At 45.7% G+C, this 21441-nt stretch overlaps 1 protein-coding gene across 2 annotated transcripts in view; it reads left to right on the plus strand.

The window, feature by feature from the left end:
* The first annotated feature begins 944 nt into the window (after window positions 1-944).
* The window catches only part of AK7 (adenylate kinase 7), a 56826-nt gene continuing 36329 nt past the window's right edge, over window positions 945-21441 (plus strand). For both annotated transcript variants that reach the window (XM_029063284.2, XM_029063365.2), the window contains exons 1-6: window positions 945-1090; window positions 4978-5166; window positions 7203-7311; window positions 9844-9938; window positions 17406-17516; window positions 19809-19892. In XM_029063284.2, the coding sequence (XP_028919117.1) occupies window positions 980-1090; window positions 4978-5166; window positions 7203-7311; window positions 9844-9938; window positions 17406-17516; window positions 19809-19892 (699 nt within the window). In that variant the 5' untranslated portion in view covers window positions 945-979. The remainder of the gene's footprint in view (window positions 1091-4977; window positions 5167-7202; window positions 7312-9843; window positions 9939-17405; window positions 17517-19808; window positions 19893-21441) is intronic.

The raw sequence follows: 21441 nt of genomic DNA on the forward strand, positions 1-21441 counted from the left end.
GAAAAGGAAGGGAAGAAAGGGGAGGGGAGGGAAGAAGGGGAAGGAAAGGGGAGAGGAGGGAAGGAAAGGGAGAAACGGGGAGGGGAGGAAAGGAAGGGAAGGGGAGGGAGAGAGAGGGAGGAAAGGGGAGAGGAGGGAAGGGGAGAAAAGAAGAGGGAAGAAAGGGGAGGGGAGGAAAGGAGAAGGAAGAAAGGGGAGGGAAGAAAGAGAAGGAGAGAGGAGGGAAGGGGAGGAAGAAAAGCGGAGGGGAGGAAAGGAGAGGGAAGAAAGGGGAGGGAAGAAAGGGAAGGAGAGAGGAGGGAAGGGGAAGAAGAAAAGGGGAGGGGAGGAAAGGAGAGGGAAGAAGGGGGGGAGGAAAGGGGACGGAAGAAAGGAAAGGGTAGAGGAGGCAAGGGGAGGAAGAAATGGGGAGAGGAGGAAAGGAAAGGGGAGGAAAGAACGGGAAGGGGAGGAAGAAAAGGGGAGGGAAGGAGAGGGAAGAAAGGGGAGGGGAGGGAGAAAAGGAAAGAGGAGGAAGAAAGGGGAGGGGAGGGAGAAAAGGGAAGGGGAGGAGGAAAAGGGGAGGGAAGGGAAGGAAAGGGGAGGGAAGAAGAGGGAAGAAAGGGGAGGGAAGAAGAGGGAAGAAAGGGGAGGGGAGGGAGAAAAGGGAAGGGAAAGAAGAAAAGGAGAGGGGAGGAAGAAAAGGAGAGGGGAGGAAGGAAAGGGAAGGGGAGGGGAGGAAGAAAAGGAGAGGGGAGGAAGGTGAGGTGAGGGGAGGAGGAAAAGGGGAGGGAAGGAAAGGGGAGGGAAGAAAGGGGGAGAGAGCGGGAGGGCGTGACGGGGCTCCGGCTGCCCATTGGCTTCCGTCCCGCCCGCCGGAGGCCCGTTTTCCCCTCCCTAGCAACCGGAGCGCCGTCCCCCTTAGCGACCGCGTCCCCCTTAGCGACCGCGTCCCCCTTAGCGACCGCGTCGCCCTTAGCGACATCCCGGCGGCCCGGCCATGTCGGAGGACGAGGAGGGGCCGGCGGCGGCTCCGGCGGAGAAGGCGGTCCGCAGCCAGCGGCTGTTCGTCAACCGGCTGGACTCGTACGGAGGCAGGAACATCGCCGAGGTGTGTGCCGGGCCCATCGCCGGGGAGGCCAAATGATGGCCGGACCCTCCCCGTCCCTCACACCTCGGCCCCCTCCGTCCCAGACCGCTCCTCGGATGCTCACCTTCCCGCTCCACCGCCGGCTCCCCTGTCTCCTCGGCCCATCCTATTTATTGTGCGCCTACCGCGGGTGCTCGGCACACGGGGAGGGCTTAATGATAAGGTTGGTATTCGTTAAGCCCCTGACTGTGTGCCGAGCACCGTCCTAAGCGCTGGGGCAGAGACAGGGTCATCGGGTCGGCCCACGTGAGGCTCACAGTCTTCGTCCCCGTTTTCCAGATGAGGTCACTGAGGCCCAGAGAAGTCAAGTGACTGGCCCACGGTCCCACGGCAGAGAAGTGGAGGAGCCGGGACTCGAACCCATGACCTCTGATTAGTAATAATAATAATAATAATGTTGGTATTTGTTAAACGCTTACTATGTGCAGAGCACTGTTCTAAGCGCTGGGGTAGACACAGGGGAATCAGGTTGTCCCACGTGGGGCTCACAGTCTTAATCCCCATTTTACAGATGAGGGAACTGAGGCACAGAGAAGTTAAGTGACTTGCCCACGGTCACACGGCTGACAAGTGGCAGAGCCGGGATTCGAACTCATGAGCCCTGATTCCCAAGCCCGGGCTCTTGCCACTGAGCCCCGCTGCTTAACGGGTACCGTCATTATTACTGAGCGCTCGTTTGGACCGTGAACCCGTTATAGGGCGGGGATTGCCTCTATCTGTGGCCGAATTGCACGTTCCGAGCGCTTAGCACGGTGCTCTGCACATAGTAAGCGCTCAATGAGTACCACTGAATGAATGAAAGGACAGTAAGACAATAAAGAGGGACATTCCCTTCCCACAAAGAGCTCACGGTCTCGCCCGACCTCTCATCCACATCCTGCCTCTGGCCTGGAAAGCCCTCCCTCCTCATATAATAACATTGGTATCCGTTAAGCGCTCACTACGTGCAGAGCGCTGTTCTAAGCGCTGGGGGAGATACAGGGTCATCGGGTTGTCCCACGTGAGGCTCACGGTCTTAATCCCCTCATACGATTATTATTATCGTTATGGTATTGGTGAAGCACTCACTATCTGCCAAGCACCGTTCGGAGCTCTGGGGTAGAGCCAAGGTAATCAGGCGGGGCTCACAGTCTTCATCCCCATTTTACAGATGAGGTCACTGAGGCACAGATAGGTTTAGTGGCCTGCCGAAGGTCACGCGGCGGGCAGTTGGCGGAGCCGGGATTAGAAGCCACGTCTTCCGATTCCCAAACCCGTGCTCTTTCCACTAAGCCATGCTGCTTCTCTATCACATAATAATAACCATGACATTTATTAAGCGCTTACTATGTGCCGAGCACCGCTCTAAACGCTGGGGTAGATCCAAGGTAATCAGGTTGTCCCACGTGGGGCTCACAGTCTTAATTCCCATTTTACAGATGAAGTCACTGAGGCACAGAGAAGTCAGAGGCACACAGTTTAACAGTGGCAGATCTGGGATTAGAACCCACAACCTCTGACTCCCAAACCCGTGTCCCTTCCACTGTGCCTCGCTGCTTCTCTATCAGAGAGATGATTGCTCTCCCCCACTTCGAAGCCTTATTGAAGGCACATCTCTTCCAAGAAGCCTTCCCTGACTAAGCCCTCCTCTCCTCTTCTCCCTGCCTGTCCTCTAAAGAACCTTCCTCACTCCAGGCCAGACGAGTCCTCCCCGGTCCTTTCTCCCCTTCCAAAAGAAGTTTTTTAAAGCCCCTTACAGCAAAACCACCGTACCAGTATCCCGACTCTGCCCCTTGTCAGCTGTGTGACCGTGGGCAAGTCACTTCACTTCTCTGGGCCTCAGTTCCCTCACCTGTAAAATGAGGATGAAGACTGTGGGCCTCACGTGGGACGACCTCGTTCCCCTGTATCTGCCCCAGCGCTTAGAACGGTGCTCTGCGCGTAGTGAGCGCTTAACAAATACCGACATTATTATTCCACAGATTGCGTGTCCGGAGTGAGACAAAGAAACTGTGTCCAACTTGATTATCTTGTATCGTAACCTGGCGTGGTGGCTGCGGCCTGGGCCTGGGATTTAGAAGGTCATGGGTTCTATTTCGGACTTTGCCATTTGTCAAGTCTGTGACCTCGAGCGAGTCGCTTCACTTCTCTGGGCCTCAGTTAGCGCGGCTGTAAAATGAGGACCGAGACGTGGGACTATATCCACCCCTAGGGTGCGTCCGCCCTAGCGCTTAGTACAGTGCCTGGCACATAGTAAGCGCTTAACAGATACCGTTTTTAAAAAACGAACTGAGCTGATTATCTTCCTCAGCGGTTAGAACAGGGCTTGACACCTAGGAACTGCCTAACAAACACCGTTGTTATTATTATTATTATTATCGTATAGCATGGTCTAGTGGAAAGAACATGGGCCTGGGAGTCAGAGGATGCGGGTTCTAATGTGGGGCGTGGCTGATTAGACTGTAAACCCGTCAAAGGGCAGGAACTGTGTCTCTGTCTGTTGCCGATTTGTACATTCCAAGGGCTTAGTACAGCGCTCTGCACATAGTAGGTGCTCAATAAATACTATTGAATGAATGGTTTCCTATGGAAGGCCAAGGAAAGACGTCCCAAAAGGATGGGGTTTGGGGAAGCGTTTGTTTGGTTTGGTTTAGGTTGTTTTGTTTAGTTAGAGAAGCAGCGCGGCTCAGTGGAAAGAGCCCGGGCTTAGGAGTCAGAGGTCATGGGTTCTAATCCCGGCTCCGCCGCCTGTCAGCTGTGTGAATTTGGGCAAGTCACTTAACTTCTCTGGGCCTCAGTTATCTCATCTGGAAAATGGAGATTAAGACTGTGAGCCCCACGTGGGACAACCTGATCCCCCTGTGTCTACTACCCAGCGCTTAGAACAGTGCTCGGCACATAGTGGGCGCTTAACGGATACCAACATTATTATTACTGTGCCTGGCTCATAGTAAGCATTTAACAAATGCCATTAAAAAAAAAAAAAACTGAACTGATTTTCTCCCTCAGACTAGTGAATGGGCAGGGAACGCGTCTGCTAATTCCGTTGTGGCGTACTCTCCCGAGTGCTTAGAACAGTGCTCTGCACCCAGTTAGTGCTCAATAAATACCATGGATTTGATTGATTGATTGAAGACAGTTTAATGCAGCAACCTTTGAACAAGAAGTCTAAAGCCTGGTCAGAAGACAGTGGGGCCATGAACCTAGATAGTGAGCCAAGGGAGAAATGGGAAGAGAAGCCTAATGACTGGAGGAAAACGCAGTGCCGTTTTGAATCGACTGAGCACGAGAGCACGAATGAGGTCGGGAAGGCTAGAGTTACAAAAGAGAAAGATAGAAAGAGGAAATTACATTTAACAGAACTATGTTCCCATTCTCTTCTCCTTATTATCATTATTACTATCATTATTATTAAGTGCCACCGAGTCGTTTCCGATTCGTAGCAACTCCGTGGTTAGACTTTCTCCGGTACGTCCTGTCCTCCGCCATAATACGCAACCTTTCCAATGGTTTTCCGTTATCGCTGTCCTGGTCTCTGTCCATCTAGCTGCCGGTCTGCCTCTTCCACATTTTCCCTGGACTTTCCTAGCATTAGCGTCTTCTCCAGAGAATTAGTCCTCCTGATTATGTGTCTAAAATATGCTAATCTATGTCATTTGGCCTTCCAAAGACCACTTTGGTTTAATTTGCTCTGAAATCCATTTTTTGTCTTTTGGGCAGTCCAGGGTATTCGCAAAAGCCTTCTCCAACTCCACCCAGAAGGAAATAATTAGGATAGCATTATATCACGAAAATTAGATCATTTTCACTTGATTGCACTCTTGTTCATTTGTTTCCGATGACAGCACTGTTTTCTGCTTTTCTTACAGCACTTGTCCAAATGTGTGGTTGGAGCCTCTCTGGAAGAAGTAGAAGAAGAAGAGGAAGAGGATGATGAAAATAAATCGATCTCAGCTGAAAATATAATAGGAAAAGCAAAGGAGGGCACATTTCAGATAGTAGGAACGCTATCCACTGCAGAAAGTGAAATTCCAAATTTTGCTCTGGAAACCTACTTTGTAAGTATGGATTGTTCGCAGTTTCTGATTTCTTTGAACAACAATTAAAACTGCCTAGAATGATACAACCGCTTTAAAAATAAACCATAAAGTTCTGGAACTCAGACCGTTTAAATGAGAACTTTTTATCCTGCAGGGTTGATGTAAATGGCAGGTTAATTATTTTACAAGTATGCCACCACCTATCTTTGGCGGTGTGTCTGGCTCTCATTTTACCTCGCAGCCCGGATGCCCCGAAAGCCCCAAATTCATCACTGCATTTTTTTTTTTTTAAAAAGGCACCCCTCGGTGGTGGTGTACTTAAAATTAAATAATTCAGCTGCCGTTTACATCAATCCTAAGGGGGAAGAAAAATCTCATTTTGGGGCTTTAGGGGCATCAGGGCTTGGAGGTGAAATGAGAACTGATGTACAGAGGATAAGGAACTTGACCCACACCTGCTCTCCCCCGCCAATTTTGTTCCCCAAAATACATAAAGAAAGGGAAGGGAAAACAGACACCAATACCCCGTTAGAGAGACCCATTGAGGAAGTGGCTGGGGTTTTGTGAGGATGTCATTGCATTGGTTCTTGCCAACTGAATTAATACCAATTAGTGACTGGCTAGGAAAGCAGAGAACTGTCTTGGAGAAACAAACCTGCTTTATAACTGATTTTTAACCACTTTACGGTACAGCAGTGGGTTTCCAATTTGGGTTTCCAATTTCCTCTCCAAGTTACTGAACTACTCAGATATTCATTTGATTGAAATATCCAGCCCCGGCTGAACTGTTCAGGACTGATAGAATAAAGTTCCAGTGTTTAGAACAGTGCCTGGAGCGTAGTAAGCACTTAACAAATACCATAAACAAGTTTACCAAACATGTTCTTGCAGAAAAAAAGGAAGTCCTGATTCTGAAATTAGGAAGAAACACAGGCCTTGTTATTCAGCTAACTGTTTTTATTGAACACTTGCTGTATGCAGAGCACTGTACTAAGATCTTGGGACAGTACAACATAACAGAGTTGATAGACACATGCCCTGCCCACAGTGAGCTTGCAGTCTAGAGGGAGAGACAGAGATTAATATGAATAAATAAATTATAGATATATACATAAGTCCCGTGGGGCTGCGGGAAGGGTGAATAAAGGATGCAAATTCAAGGACAAGGGTTATTCCCGGTTTAATAACCAACCAGAGCAATGGACTGATGGACAAGTCACTTAACTTCTCTGTGCCTCAGTTACCTCATCTGTAAAATGGGGATTAACTGTGAGCCTCACGTGGGACAACCTGGTTACCCTGTATCTACCCCAGTGCTTAGAACAGTGCTCTGCACATAGTAAGCGCTTACCAAATACCAACATTATTATTATTATTATTATAAATGCGCTCAATAAATAGGATTGATTGGGTTTGAAATCCTAAAATCAATGCAGAAAAGAAACCCAGGCATATAGGATCCATTAGGAAGACAGACTGATCTTTAAGAATACTTTTATCTACCATAAGAATTCCTAATTTTTAAATGTTAAAAGTTTCAAAAGTACCCAATTGATGTTTGCAATCAAGATACCTTATTCTAGCAGGAATACAAATTATGCATACCTTGGGTACACTGAACATACCCGAAGAATAAACTTATCAGCACTTCTGGGTGATTTGTCATGTCTTATTGCAAAATTAATACCGTACGAGTTTTGAGTTAGCTTTAAGCGAGTTACCGATTTTCTTCTGGAGTCGCTAATCCCTCCCTTCTGAATGTGAGTTTACCCATCCTGCAGAGATCCTCTTTAAATCAACTCCCTTATATATCGAAAGCCATTATGCAATTTGTTCATCATCTCTCCAAGACCATTTTCCATAAACCTCTTTGTTGCCCCAAAACTACACACAGAAGACAACAGAAATTGTATTTCAAATAGAAATTCCACTGCAAATGTTACTCACATGGCTCTTTTGATATAGTACTTCTAATTTAGAAATCTTCATTCATCCTGAATATTAAGCGTATATGTTAACTTCCAGAAACAAATGATTGTAAATATTTTTTTCAGAACCTCTCTCGAGAATCGCTTCAAACACACCTGCTTGAGTGTGATGTTATAATTTATAACATCAATGAAAATGCAGAGCAAATAGAAGAATCCGTGTGGGCTGTTTCTGGTCAGTAAGGCATTCGCTTTCATTTTCAACAGCAATATTTTCACATATTCAGCTCTGCCTCAGGTTCACATTATGAATGTTATTCAATTGAATAAATGCAACTAATGTTACTTCCTCATTAGTGTCTTTTACATGTCTTGGCACTTTAAAGGAATTATTTTAAGGGGATCAGGAACACTGATAAAATTGCCCTGAAAAATGTACTTTAAAGGACATGCTAGTAGATAAGACATGTAAGTCAATTATTATCTTTCTGAATAGAGAACTAGGAAAAAAAAATCAGTTCAGCTCGGTAACCATCGTGAACTTCAAAAAAATCATGAAAACAGAAAACTTGCAAGTCAGTGCACATTTATGGGGGGAAAAGAAGGTACAACATTATCCATAAAGATGGATTTGGGGGTCCAAAATTTAAGAAATTGAATAGAAGATCAGGAACAGCTCTGCCACATTGCTAATTTCTAGTCTGGTCAGAACTGTTTTCAGTTTGCATTCTATACCTAAATGTATTTCAGTGAGGGAGATCCTTAAACAGGGATTTAGGAAAATTTTGAAGTGTCCTTCTTTTTGATAAATACAATTTAAACTCTTGAAATAGTGTAGGGTGTGCGAGCGTTTATAGCCTAGCACAATTACCTATTTAGATCAGGCCGAAGATATTCAAAGTCTCCTTCTGTACAACCAACACCAAGTCCTCTTCCCCTCCTGGATGGATTACTGGATTATTTTTTCTACCCTATCACCCTCTTTACTGCTCTCTCTTGCCTCCAATTTCTCCCTTCTTCAGTCCATCCCAGATTCAGTCTCCTAAAATGCCATTCAAAGTGCATCATTCCCATTCTCAAAAGCCTCCAGCCATTATTATGCAGTTTGTTAAAGTATTGTTAAAAGTATTGTTAAATACAATTCCTATTTTAACCGACTGCCCCCAAATATGAGGCAGGTGTTTTTGTTCTCCATTATTTGTCCATGCAATTTCACATCCACAGGCTAAAATGGAAAATCCACCTTGATGGGGCTCTTTCAAAATGCACCCATAAGTATTCTCAAGTATTGTATCGTTTGGGTTTTTTTTCCCCCTTCTGAAAGCTTGGCCTGACACAACTGTAAGTTTAAATGTAAAAAAATAAGATATTTATTTGCCAGGAGTAGAGTTTTGCATCTTGTGGAGCAATGGTGTTAGGAGAGAGAGATATGCCCCAAGAGAAAATACACAATGAGATATAGTGTCGCTGACATCTGCTGTAGTACTTAGTTGTCCTGAAATACCAAGGATTCATTCATTAGGATTTGGTTGCAATTATTTCCTTTCATGATCTCAACAGTTCAGTGTTTCTTAGTGGTTTTTTTCCCCCTGAAAATCAATTAGAATGAATTCATTCATTCATTTTATGGACAAAAAGTGTTTTCATAAGCCCAGAATTTATGATTTATTTACCTGGCTTAGGGCAAAGGCCAAAATATGGAAGGAAAAATATGAAAAGAGACCTTGGTTTACACACGAAAAATGTTAAGCTGAAGAGGAACTATCTTGGGCATAGCTTAAATGACTGTTTCAGAGCTGGTTAATTTTAAGTGTTTATAAAGTGGATGGCCTACTGATCTCATTTTATGAACTCATAGACAATCCAGTTACAAGATCTGATGTGGCAAATATTCACTACAGGAGCAAGTCAAGAGGACAGAATTAGGTAGCAATGAGGAGAACAAAATTTGTTAAAAAGTTGGAAAATAGTTCATTCAAAAAAACCAACTCTGGTCATTTTAATAAAAATAATGTTTAATTTGCATATTTATAAACCTTAATGCATGTGAACCTATTCTAATTTTGAGTTTGGGATTGAAATTGGAGCAGTGACTCTAAATTCTTTAATAAATAAATTCTTAATAAATAATAGACAATAAATAAATGTAAAGATTAATAAATAATAATAAATAAAAACATTAATAAAACAAATGATAAATATAAAGATTTAATAAATTATTTAATTCTTCCAACTCTGAAAACCCCCCACAAACATTTCTTAGTTTTACTCCCTCAGCAATTCATTTCCATCGTCCATGATGTAACAGTGAGAACCCCACTCCTGGAATGAATAAAGATTTAAGATGATGATCATTAAAGCGGTTGAATCCCCTGGTAATTAATCGAATTTTCCAGACAAGGAAAAAGGTGTATGTCAAATTAAACAAAAGTGATTTTGCGGTGAAAGAAGCCATCAGGGATACTAAGTTTGTAGATCACTGCCAGATTCGTGAAACCCAGAAGGCTGTTTCATGTCCTTCCCAAGCGCTTAGGACCGGGCCCTGCACACAGTAAGCGCTCAATAAATACTACTGATGGATTGATTGAATGAATGAATCTAACTGAAGATCCCTTTTGCTCTTCCACGTACTTGTACCTCCCTCCCAGTGACAACAGCAGTGGGTGTGAACGTGCCTCTGGGGGGAGAATTTACAACTAAAAGGACTGAATCGTGATTTCTTCAATACCTCACCTTATAAAAAGCTCTTTTCTTTTTGGTCCCACAGCATTACACTCCATGATGGACCATTTCGTAAACCGAAAGACATTTATCTTACTCTCCACGGTGATGACATGGGCACGAACCAAACCCTTTGATCCTGTGAGTAATGAAGAAAGTTTGGCTTTTTTTGTTTTTAATCGGATGGTTTATTGTCTTTGAACGCCAAGGGTTTGTAGTCTTTCTACAGTGATTAATTGCCTTCCCTCCACCCCCCCCCCACCCTCCACCATAAATCATCATCACTGGTATTTACTGAGTGTTTATTGTGTGCAGACCTATGTACTGAGTGATGGTAAATGTGCTTCGAATGCCTGTGATTTGCATCACTTTGAAATAATAATAATAGTATTTGTTAAACTCTATGTGCCAAGCACTGTTCTAAGCCCTGGGCTAGATATAGGGTAATCAGGTTGCCCCACATGGGGCTCACAGACTTAATCCCCATTTTCCAGATGAGGTAACTGAGGCACAGAGAAATGAAGTGACTTGCCCCATGTGAGACAGCTGACAAGTGGCGGAGACGGGATTAGAACCCATGACCGTGCCGAAATGTGCTAATCACAGAGCAAACCAAATTCTCTCAGGGTCAAACTCCTTCCTGGTTGTCATCAAGCGCTTAGTACAGTGCTCTGCACGTAGTAAGTGCTCAATAAATACTATTGAATGAGGTGCTTTTGAAAGCAGCATTAACTCTCTGACCAATTAACTGAATGTATTCATTCATTCATTCATTCATTCATTCATTCACTCGATCATATTTATCGAGCACTTACTATGTGCAGAGCGCTATACTATGTCATTGGGCAGGGATTGTAGCTGCTGTGGAATTGTACATTCCAAGCGCTTAGTACAGTGCTCTGCACATAGTAAGCGCTCAATAAATACTATTGAATGAATGAATGTACTAAGCGCTTGGAAAGGACAATTCAGCAAGAGTTTCACAGGGGACAGAAAATCATGATTACAGAGCAGAAATTCATCCAGGTGGAGAATTAACCCACCACCAGAAAAATGAATAGAAATAATAATAATAATTAAGGTATTTGTTAAGCACCTACTATGTGCCAAGCACTGTTCTAAGCCCTTGGGTAGATACAAAATAAGCAGGATATCCCGCGTGGGCCTCACAGTCTTAATCCCCATTTTACAGATGAGGTAACTGACACCCAGAGAGATTAAGTGGCTCGCCCGAGGTCACACAACAGACGAGTGGCGCAGCCGGGATTAGAACCCACGACCTCTGATTCCCAAACCCGGGCTCTTTCCGCTCAGCCATGCTGAGTGGAAAGGAAATTAAATGATCGGCACCTACTTTTTTTAAAGGTATTTTTGATATATTTACCCTATGCCAGGCGCGGTATTAAGAGCTGGGGTAGATACAAGGAAATCAGGTTGGACACAGTCCAGGTCTCACAGGGGGCTCACAGCCTTAAATCCCCATTTTACAGATGAGGTGACTGAGGCACAGAGAAGTGGCTCAAACACTGCTCAACTGGCCTTAAAACTGATAAGGAAAGGCTACTTCCTAAAAATGAAGTGACCTGTACAGGGCAACTCAATCGTCCAGCTTCCCTTAATTTTCTCCTGCTCTCCTATTTCCAAAGACTGCATGAACATGGGCAGTTTAAGTCTCATTGGCAGGTTGACTCAAATTTATTGGAGCAATTTTGAGCTCAGAACATGTAACTGACAATCTTAAACGTGGCATGTCTTCTTACCACTTAGAACAGTGAAGAAGTAAAATTGCAAAGAGAAGCAGCGTGGCCTAGTGGATAGAGCATGGGCCAGGGAGTCAGAAGGATCTGGATTCTAATTCTGACTCCTTCACATCTCTGCTGGGTAGCCTTGGGCAAGTCATTCAACTTCTCAGTGCCTCAGTTCCCACTGTGTCCAACCTGAGTAGCTTTTATCTATCCCTGCCCTTAGTACAGTGCCTGGCACATAGTAAGCCCTTAACCAATACCGTAATATAAAGCCTTATCTTCAAGATGGGAGTAGCTCAGAGAGAGAGAATTTGATTAAGTGATTATTGAAGGGTGCTAGAACAATGGAAGTCAAAGTTTTGTATTTGCTTAGCGAAGAGCAGGACTAATTTCTCACCCGAAAACTTGATAAGAACTAGAATCTGAGACATTTGGATCTTAACCTCCAGAACCAGTTTGAAAGAATGACTCCTATACCACCAAAGGTTCATTCAATAGCATTGCAGAGTGCAGAGCACTGTACTAAGCGCTTGGAATGTACAGATCGGCAACAGATAGAGACAGTCCCTGCTCATTGATGGGCTTACGGTCTAATGGGGGGAGACGGACAGACAAAACAATAGCAGTAAATAGAATCAGGGGGATGTACATCTCATTAACAAAATAAATAGAGTAATAAAGATATATACAAAGGAGCAGATGAGCGCAGTGCTGAGGGGAGGGGAAGGGAGAGGGGGAGGAGCAGAGGGAAAGGAGGGGGAAAAGGGGGCTTAGCTGAGGGGAGGAGAAGAGGAGCAAAAGTTCTATCCTGCACCAGTTGGCTCCTTTTTAAATTTACTCTGGGCTCCTAGAAGTAACTCAGCAGGATGAAATGTTTTGACTCTCTGGAACCATGTTTTGGTCAGAGAACAATTTTTACCAGTGATCAACTCCTCCACCATTTGTGTCTAAAAAGGTCCTGTGTGCCCTGGAAGAGCACGGGCTTGGGAGTCAGAGCATGTGGGTTCTAATCCCGGCTCCGCCACTCGTCTGCTGTGTGACCTTGGACAAGTCACTAAACTTCTCGGTGCCTCAGTTACCACAGATTAAGACTGTGAGCCCCACGTGGGACAGGTTCATTCATTCAATAGTATTTATTTGAGCGCTTACTATGTGCGGAGCACGGTACTAAGCGCTTGGAATGTATAATTCGGCAACAGATAGAGACAGTCCCCGCCCCATGACGGGCTCACAGTCTAAATGGGGGAGACAGACAGCAAGGCCAAACAGAACAAAACAAAACAACATCATCAAGATAAATAGAATCGTGGAGATATACGCCTCATTAACAAAATAAATAGGGTGATAAATAATATATACAAATAGGCACAGTGCTGAAGGGAGGGGAAGGGGAAAGAGCAGAGGGTTGAGGGGGGTGGAACGGAGAGGGGAGGAGGAGCAGAGGGAAAGCGGGGGCTCAGTCTGGGAAGGCCTCTTGGAGGAGGTGAGCTCTCAGTACTAGATTACTTTGTTCCAACGCCAGTGGTTAGAACAGTGCTTGGCATATAGTAAGCACTTAACAGATACCATAATTATTATTATTGATTATCATTTATTCAATTGTATTTATTGAGTGCTTACCGAGTGAAGATTAGTGTGGCCAGTCTGATCTTTACATTGGCCAGTCTGGTTTTCAGGTAACCCATCCCCAGTCCGGTACAGTTATTGGCCGGATGCCTTTGGGTGAAGTATTTTTATATTTTGAGTGCCCAGCCTCCTCCTACCTCGGCTTCTGCCACCGAGTTCCATGGCTCCGAAGTGGTGCCCTTCATCCCATCAACTGGGAAAGGGAGCACAGTCGCTCTGCATCTCTACGGGAGTCGAGGTGGAGAAATGCTTTCGGTCAGAACAAACTTGACACACCTCTGCAAAACGGCACGCACGGCACCGAGCCGACCTCACACACTTCAAATTTATCCTTTCCTGCCTTAACTCTGCCCTCTCCTCCGCCAGGCAAAGCTTCTTCTCCTCCCTCATCGACACCCATGCCCGTCACCCCCGCCGATTGTTCCGGACCTTTAACTCTCTCCTTAGGCCCCCTGTTCCTCCCCCTCCCCCATCTCTCACCCCTAATGATCTGGCCACCTATTTCCTCACGAAAATCAACACGATCAGGTCTGAGCTCCCCAAAGTCACCCCTCCGCCTCTCCCCTCCCCCTCAACGACCCCCTCCCCTACTTTCCCATCCTTCCCTGCAGTATCCTCAGAGGAGATCTCCTCCCTCCTCGCAAGTGCCACCCCCTCCACCTGCGCCTCGGACCCCATTCCCTCTCACCTTCTTAAAACCATCGCCCCTGCCCTCCTCCCTTCCTTAACTTCTATTTTTAACCACTTGATCTCCAAGGGCTCCTTCCCCTCTGCCTTCAAACATGCCCACGTCTCCCCCATCCTAAAAAAACCCGCTCTTGACCCCACTTCCCCCTCCAGTTATCGTCCTATCTCCCTACTACCCTTCCTTTCCAAAATCTTAGAACGAGTCGTCTACAATCGATGCCTAGAATTCCTTAACTCCCATTCTCTCCTAGACCCCCTCCGATCTGGCTTCCGTCCCCTCCACTCTACCGAGACTGCTCTCTCTAAGGTCACCCGTGACCTCCTTCTTCCCAAATCCAATGGCTCCTACTCCATTCTGATCCTCCTTGACCTCTCTGCTGCCTTTGACACTGTCGACCATCCCCTCCTCCTCCATACCTTATCTCACCTTGGCTTCACGGACTCTGTCCTCTCCTGGTTCTCCTCTTACCTCTCTGGCCGATCATTCTCGGTCTCCTACGCTGGAGCCTCCTCCCCCTCCCATCCTTTAACTGTCGGAGTTCCTCAAGGGTCAGTTCTTGGCCCTCTTCTGTTCTCCATTTACACTCACTCCCTCGGTGAACTCATCCGCTCTCACGGCTTTGACTACCATCTCTACGCAGATGACACGCAGATCTACATCTCCGCCCCTGTCCTCTCCCCCTCCCTTCAGGCTCGCATCTCCTCCTGCCTCCGGGACGTCTCCACCTGGATGTCGGCCCGCCACCTAAAACTCAACATGAGCGAGACTGAGCTCCTCATCTTCCCTCCCAAGCCCGGTCCGCTCCCAGACTTCTCCATCACCGTGGATGGCACGACTATCCTTCCCGTCCCGCAGGCCCGCAATCTCGGTGTCATCCTTGACTCGTCCCTCTCGTTCACCCCACACATCCTATCCGTTACCAAGACCTGCCGGTTTCACCTCTACGATATCGCCAAGATCCGCCCTTTCCTCTCCACCCAAACGGCTACCTTACTATTACGGGCTCTCGTTATATCCCGGCTAGACTACTGTGTCGGCCTTCTCTCTGACCTCCCTTCCTCCTCTCTCGCCCCGCTCCGGTCTATTCTTCACTCCGCTGCCCGGCTCATCTTCCCGCAGAAACGATCTGGGCATGTCACTCCCCTTCTTAAACAACTCCAGTGGTTGCCTATCGACCTCCGCTCCAAACAAAAACTCCTCACTCTAGGCTTCAAGGCTCTCCATCACCTTGCCCCTTCCTACCTCTCCTCCCTTCTCTCTTTCTACCGCCCACCCCGCACGCTCCGCTCCTCTGCCGCCCACCTCCTCGCCGTCCCTCGGTCTCGCCCATCCCGCCGTCGACCCCCGGGTCACGTCCTCCCGCGGTCCTGGAACGCCCTCCCTCCTCACCTCCGCCAAACTGATTCTCTTTCCCTCTTCAAAACCTTACTTAAAAATCACCTCCTCCAAGAGGCCTTCCCAGACTGAGCTCCTCTTCCCCCTCTACTCCCTCTGCCATCCCCCCTTTACCTCTCCGCAGCTAAAGCCTCATTTTCCCCTTTTCCCTCTGCTCCTCCACCTCTCCCTTCCCATCCCCACAGCACTGTACTCGTCCGCTCAACTGTATATATTTTCGTTACCCTATTTATTTTGTTAATGAATTGTACATCGCCTCGATTCTATTTAGTTGCCATCGGTTTTTACGAGATGTTCTTCCCCTTGACGCTGTTTAGTGCCATTGTTCTTGTCTGTCCGTCTCCCCCGATTAGACTGTAAACCCGTCAAACGGCAGGGACTGTCTCTATCTGTGCCGACTTGTTCATCCCAAGCGCTTAGTACAGTGCTCTGCACATAGTAAGCGCTCAATAAATACTATTGAATGAATGAATGAATGAATGAATGACATCACCACTTTACGCTGCCTTCTTGGCAAAACGCATACTGTGTCACACGCTTCTCGATTTCAGTCATTGATTCATTCAGTCGTATTTATTGAGCACTTACTAAGAGTTTGGAAAGTACGATTCAGCGACAGAAAGAGACAATCCCTACCCAACAACAGGCTAGAAGGGAGGAGACAGACAACAAAACAAGTCAGCAGGCATCAATAACATCCATATAAATGAAGAGAATTATAGCTATATGTACACGTCATTAATAAAGTAATTCGAATAATAAATATGTACATAGATACAGAAGTGCTGTGGGGCGGGAAGGAGGGTAGAGCAGAAGGAGGGAGTCAAGGTGATAGGGAGGGGAGGAGGAGCAGAGGAAAAGAGGGGCTCAGTTTGGGAAGGCTTCCTGGAGGAGGTGAGCTCTCAGTAGGGTTTCGAAGGGGGGAAGTGTGCTAGTTCGGTGGACGTGAGGAGGGAGGGCGTTCCAGGCCAGAGGTAGGACGTGGGCCAGGGGTCGACGGCGGGACAGGCGAGAACGAGGCACGGTGAAGAGGTTGGTGTGCGGGCTGGGCTGGAGAAGGAGAGAAGGGAGTTTCTGAGGTTCTTGAGTGCCAACACTGGCCACCCTAGTGAAGGTAGAAGGTGCAGCCTAGCTCAATGTGCTGTTTGCTTAGTTTGAAAAGCTTTTAGTCTGTGCCCCTAGCTTGAGCTCTACTTTGAATCTCACCGATTTTCTAGCTGGTCAGCCAGTGGGGACAGCCAAAGTGGAATCATCAAGATTCAAGGGTGAGCACCGAGCATTCTTGAGCTGGCGAATTTTGGCTCGCCCTGTAATCTTTGGGAAAACAAGGTTCCACAATCACCGTTTAAGGAAAGATACAGAAACTAAGCAGAACGTGAAGTGTTTAGCTTGATTTTATCCTCTTTCTGTCTCCAAGTACAGAGGAGATATGGAAAGAGCCACATTCAAGAGACACACATCATTCATATGAATGATAGCGACTTTTAGGGTTTTTCTCTAATTAATCCAACCATGCCAAAAAGCAGAACAAAACAGAACAAAAAATGCTCTCCAAACATTTCTGAGTTTTTTCCAACATTTTCACTGACCAAGTAGACTTAAATCCATGTACAAATCCCCCTTAATTCAAATTCAACTCGAACTGAATTAGCACATTTTTTAGCACATTAATGACATTAGCGCTGTCATTAATATGTTTGACACAAAGTTTCTAATGGAACTGTGAAAGGACTGATCTTTTTAAATGTGTCGAGGGTGTGTGTTTATGTATGCATACCCATGCTGAGGGATTTCTCTGTACTCAAAGGGCTTGGAATTTCCTTGGATAACTGATGCCCATGGTAATTTTTTTAAGTCACCGGGACTATAAACAGTTTGCCGAATAGCCGTCCTTAAATAGTACACATGGTGTGTGGATATAAAGTCAGGTGTAGTCACCAACAAAAGAGAGCTTGGAACATCGTGAAAGAAGGAATCTTAGAATATGAAATTACCTAAGACGTGGTTGAAGAATAGGGAAAGAAATATCTAAATTTTGTTTGAACTCAAAATAGAAGTTTTTATTTCCGTTAAATATCTTTTGTCCTCCCCCACCCTCTGTGTAACGTGACTAATAATGGAAAGGAAACTTATTTTCGTATTCATTTTTTTCAGGATGATCCCGAAATTCCTTTTACTGAAGAAGATTATCGCAGAAGGAAAGCACATCCTAACTTCATAGACCACCTAAATGCTGAAAAAACTGTAATCAAATTAGGAAAAACTGTAAGAAGCCAAATATCCAATGGCAGTTAGAGTTGTTATGTTCTTCTCCTCTCACATAACCCCTTTTCCTCCTCAGTTTTGTTTTAGAAGAACAGAAACACTGTGGAAGCCTGGAACTAGAGTTCTCACTGTCTAGACTCTCTCTCAAGAAGGAAGAGAAAGAATATCTTACAAACCTATTATACTCTGCATCCGGTCCTGGGTTTCACAATTTATGAGACTTTATTATTATTATTATGGTATCTGTTAAGCGCTTACTCTGTGCCAAGCACCGTACTAAGCGCTGGAGTAGAGACAAGGTAATCGGGTCATCCCGCGTGGGGCTCACGGTCTTCATCCCCATTTTACAGATGAGGTAACTGAGGCACAGAGAAGTTGCCCAAAGTCTCAAAACCGAAAAGTGGCAGAGGGGGAATTGGAACCCACAACCTCTGGCTCCCAAGCCCCGGCTCTTTCCGGGAGAGAGGCACATCTGTGATTTGGTTTGGCAGGGCCTTACTAATAAACCAGATACATCTTTCGGATAGATCTTTACTTAGCCTGCGAGCCCCCCACGTGGGACAGGGACAATGTCCAACCTGATTCACATGTATCTACCCCAGCTCTTAGAGAAGTGCGGGTACATAATACGCGTTTAACAAGGACCGTAATTGCTGTTACCGTAATTAATTCGGATTTAGAGGTTGCCCCTCCTATTTAAAGTGAAAAGAGGTTTTCTTCTGACACAGAAATGTGGTCAGAGAGGACGGGATTGCTCTCCCCTCTCTCCCCTCTCTTCTACCCAGGGGAAGGGAACGTGCCCGGCAGGTAATCCGCTTTCTGATGCACGGTTAGCTCCTTCCCGGTGGGGATGGGGACAAGAAAAATGGCTCATTTGTAACCAAATGTGACATCTGCTGGCTGCAGGATACACTACATTGAGGGCTTTCAGTGGCCCATTGGGCTAGCAGAAAAAAACTTAGGCTTTCTGCGGGTGTGAAGAGGCAGAGGGGGGTAGGTTGGAGAACAGACAGGAGACAAATATCCAACTTGGCCATACAATCCCACACACACACGCACACAGAGTCACAGGCATCCTTGGAGTGGAAGAAAGCCCGATTGATATAGGCGAAAGAAACGATATTAATAGTATTAATTAATGGTATTTGTTAAGCACTTACCTCACTGTACCTCACTGCACCTCACCCGTAAAAAAGGGATTGAGATTGTGAGCCCCACATGGGACGGAGACTGTGTCCAACCCAATTTATTCGTATTCCTCCCCTGCCCAGCGCTTAGTACAGTGCCTGGCACATAGTAAGCACTGGGGGCAATATGAGCAAATAGGGCTGGACACAGTCTCTGTCCCACATGGGGCTCACAGTCTCAATCCCCTTTTTACAGATGAGGTGACCGAGGTGCAGAGAAGTGAAGTGACTTGCCCCAGGTCACACAGCAGACAAGTGGCAGAGCCGGGATTAGAACCCATGACCTTTTGACTCCCAGGCCTGTGCTCTGTCTACTACACCCTGCTTCTTCTCTCATCCCCACACACGGTCATAGTCATCCTTGGAGGGGAAGAAAGCAGCAAGACTGATATAGGAGAAAGAAATAATAATAATTATGGTATTCGTTAAGCTCTTACTATGTGACAGGCACTGTACTAAGCCCCCGGGGTGGAGAAGCAGTGTGGCATAGTGGAAAGAGGCCTAAGAGTCAGAGGGCGTGGGTTCTAATCCCAGCTCTGCCACTTGTCAGCTGGGTGGCTTTGGGCAAGTCACTTAACTTCTCTGTGCCTCAGTGACCTCATCTGTCAAATGGGGATTAAGTCTGTGAGCTCCATGTGGGACAATTCGATTACTTTGCATTTACCCCAGGGCTTAGAACGGTGTTTGGCATATAGTAAGCATTTAACAAGTACCATTTTTATCATTATTATTATTATTCAGTGTTTGAAATTGCTCACCATACTGGTCTGAACGAATTAGTGCGGCTTCCAAAGCTTCTAAAGCTATTATATGGGCATTATTCATTCATTCAATCTCATTTATTGAGCGCTTACTATGTGCAGAACACTGTACTAAGTGCTTGGAAAGTACAATTCGGTAACAGATAGAGACAATCCCTACCCGACAACGGGCTCACAGTCTAGAAGGCGGGAGAGAGACAGCAAAACGAAACAAGTAGACAGGCATTAATAGCATCATACTAGATAAATAGAATTGTAGATATTCACACACATTATGAGACGCTGGAAGAATGAATGGTAAATAATTATTTACAAGTAACTTTCTCACTGTTCTACTTTAATAGAATAAACAGAAATTTTCAACGTATGTAGTTGCCGCTGGACTTACATATGGAGCAGAAGGAGGAATCTTACATTCGTATTTCAAGGTATTCCTTTTTCATCAAGATGTTAATCTCATTAATTTAATATTTTTCTAGTTTATGATAGTTCCAGTTTACAGTGGGAGTGACTGGGGAGTATGGAAGCAGGGTAAGGTTCACTTGAAAAATGATAATACCTTAAATTCGAATAGCAATGTTACGTAGCTATTTGATTTTATTCTCACTGCATTTCTGTGAGGAGAGAATAGGCCATTATTAGGTTTCCTATTTTATACATGGGAAAGATGAAGCCCGGAGCGTTTAAGTGTCTTGCATGAAATCACACACCCAATCTATACAGAGTTGGAGAGCACAGATTTTCAGTTCCTCTAGACTATAATCTTGTTGTGGGCAGGGAACAAGTTCACCACCTCTGTTGTACTCTCCCGAGTGCTCAGTACAGTGCCGTGCACACAGTGAACCCTTAATAAATACTACCGATTGACTGATCAAGCGTGGGCTCTTCTCACTTGAGCATACAGGATAAGGAAGACAACAGCACTAGAAGAAATCAATCAATCAACCATGTTTACTGAGTGCTTACTGTGTGCAGAGCACTATACTGTTTGCAATCGTACAGTATAACAACATAACAGAAACATTCCCTGCCCACAACAAGTTTACAATTTATAAAGGGAGACAGACATGAATATAAATAAATAAATTACGGATCTGTACATCAGTGCTGAGGGGCTGGGGCGGGGATGGTGAAAGCCTCAGTGAATACCAAGATACAGGAAAGTTACAAATATAAGATGTTGTCCGTCTTTAGCATTTGCATTTAGCAAAATGATAGGCTTAATTCGGGTCTAGTGAATTACACAATTCCTTGTTGCTCTTCTACTTTTGTGTTTCTAAGCCAGCAATCTTCCTTGAGTTCAAACTTGATCCTGCCTTCCTGATTAGCCTCTCTCTGTATGCTGGGCACACAAGGGCCTTGAAAACTGTCCATGAGAACTATGCTGATGAAACCTCCCCTCTCTACTCTCAAATGCCTAGGATTTGAGGACTAGCAAGAGTTTCAGTTAACATTCATGTTTTTCCTAAAAGAATTACTTCTACTTCTTTTGGTCATTCATTCATTCAATAGTATTTATTGAGCGCTTACTGTGTGCAGAGCACTGTACTAAGCGCTTGGGATGGACAAATCGGCAACAGATAGAGACGATCCCTGCCCTTTGATGGGCTCACAGTCTAATAGGGGGAGACAGGCAGATAAGAACAATAGCAATAAATAGAATCGAGGGGATGAACGTCTCATTAAAACAATAGCAAATAAATAGAAACAAGGTGATGTACATCTCATTAGCAAAATAGATAGGGTAATGAAAATATATACAGTTGAGCGGACGAGTACAGTGCTGAGGGGAGGGGAAGGGAGACGGGGAGGAGCAGAGGGAAAGTGGGGAAGAGAGGGCTTAGCTGAGGAGAGGTGAAGGGGGTGTAGAGGAGGAGCAGAGGGAGCAGAGGGAAAAAAGGGGGGAGCTCAGTCTGGGAAGGCCTCTTGGAGGAGGTGAGCTTTAAGTAGGGTTTTGAAGAGGGGAAGAGAATGAGT

The sequence above is a fragment of the Ornithorhynchus anatinus genome, chromosome 1, assembly GCF_004115215.2.
Source record: "Ornithorhynchus anatinus isolate Pmale09 chromosome 1, mOrnAna1.pri.v4, whole genome shotgun sequence".
Lineage (NCBI taxonomy): Eukaryota > Metazoa > Chordata > Mammalia > Monotremata > Ornithorhynchidae > Ornithorhynchus > Ornithorhynchus anatinus.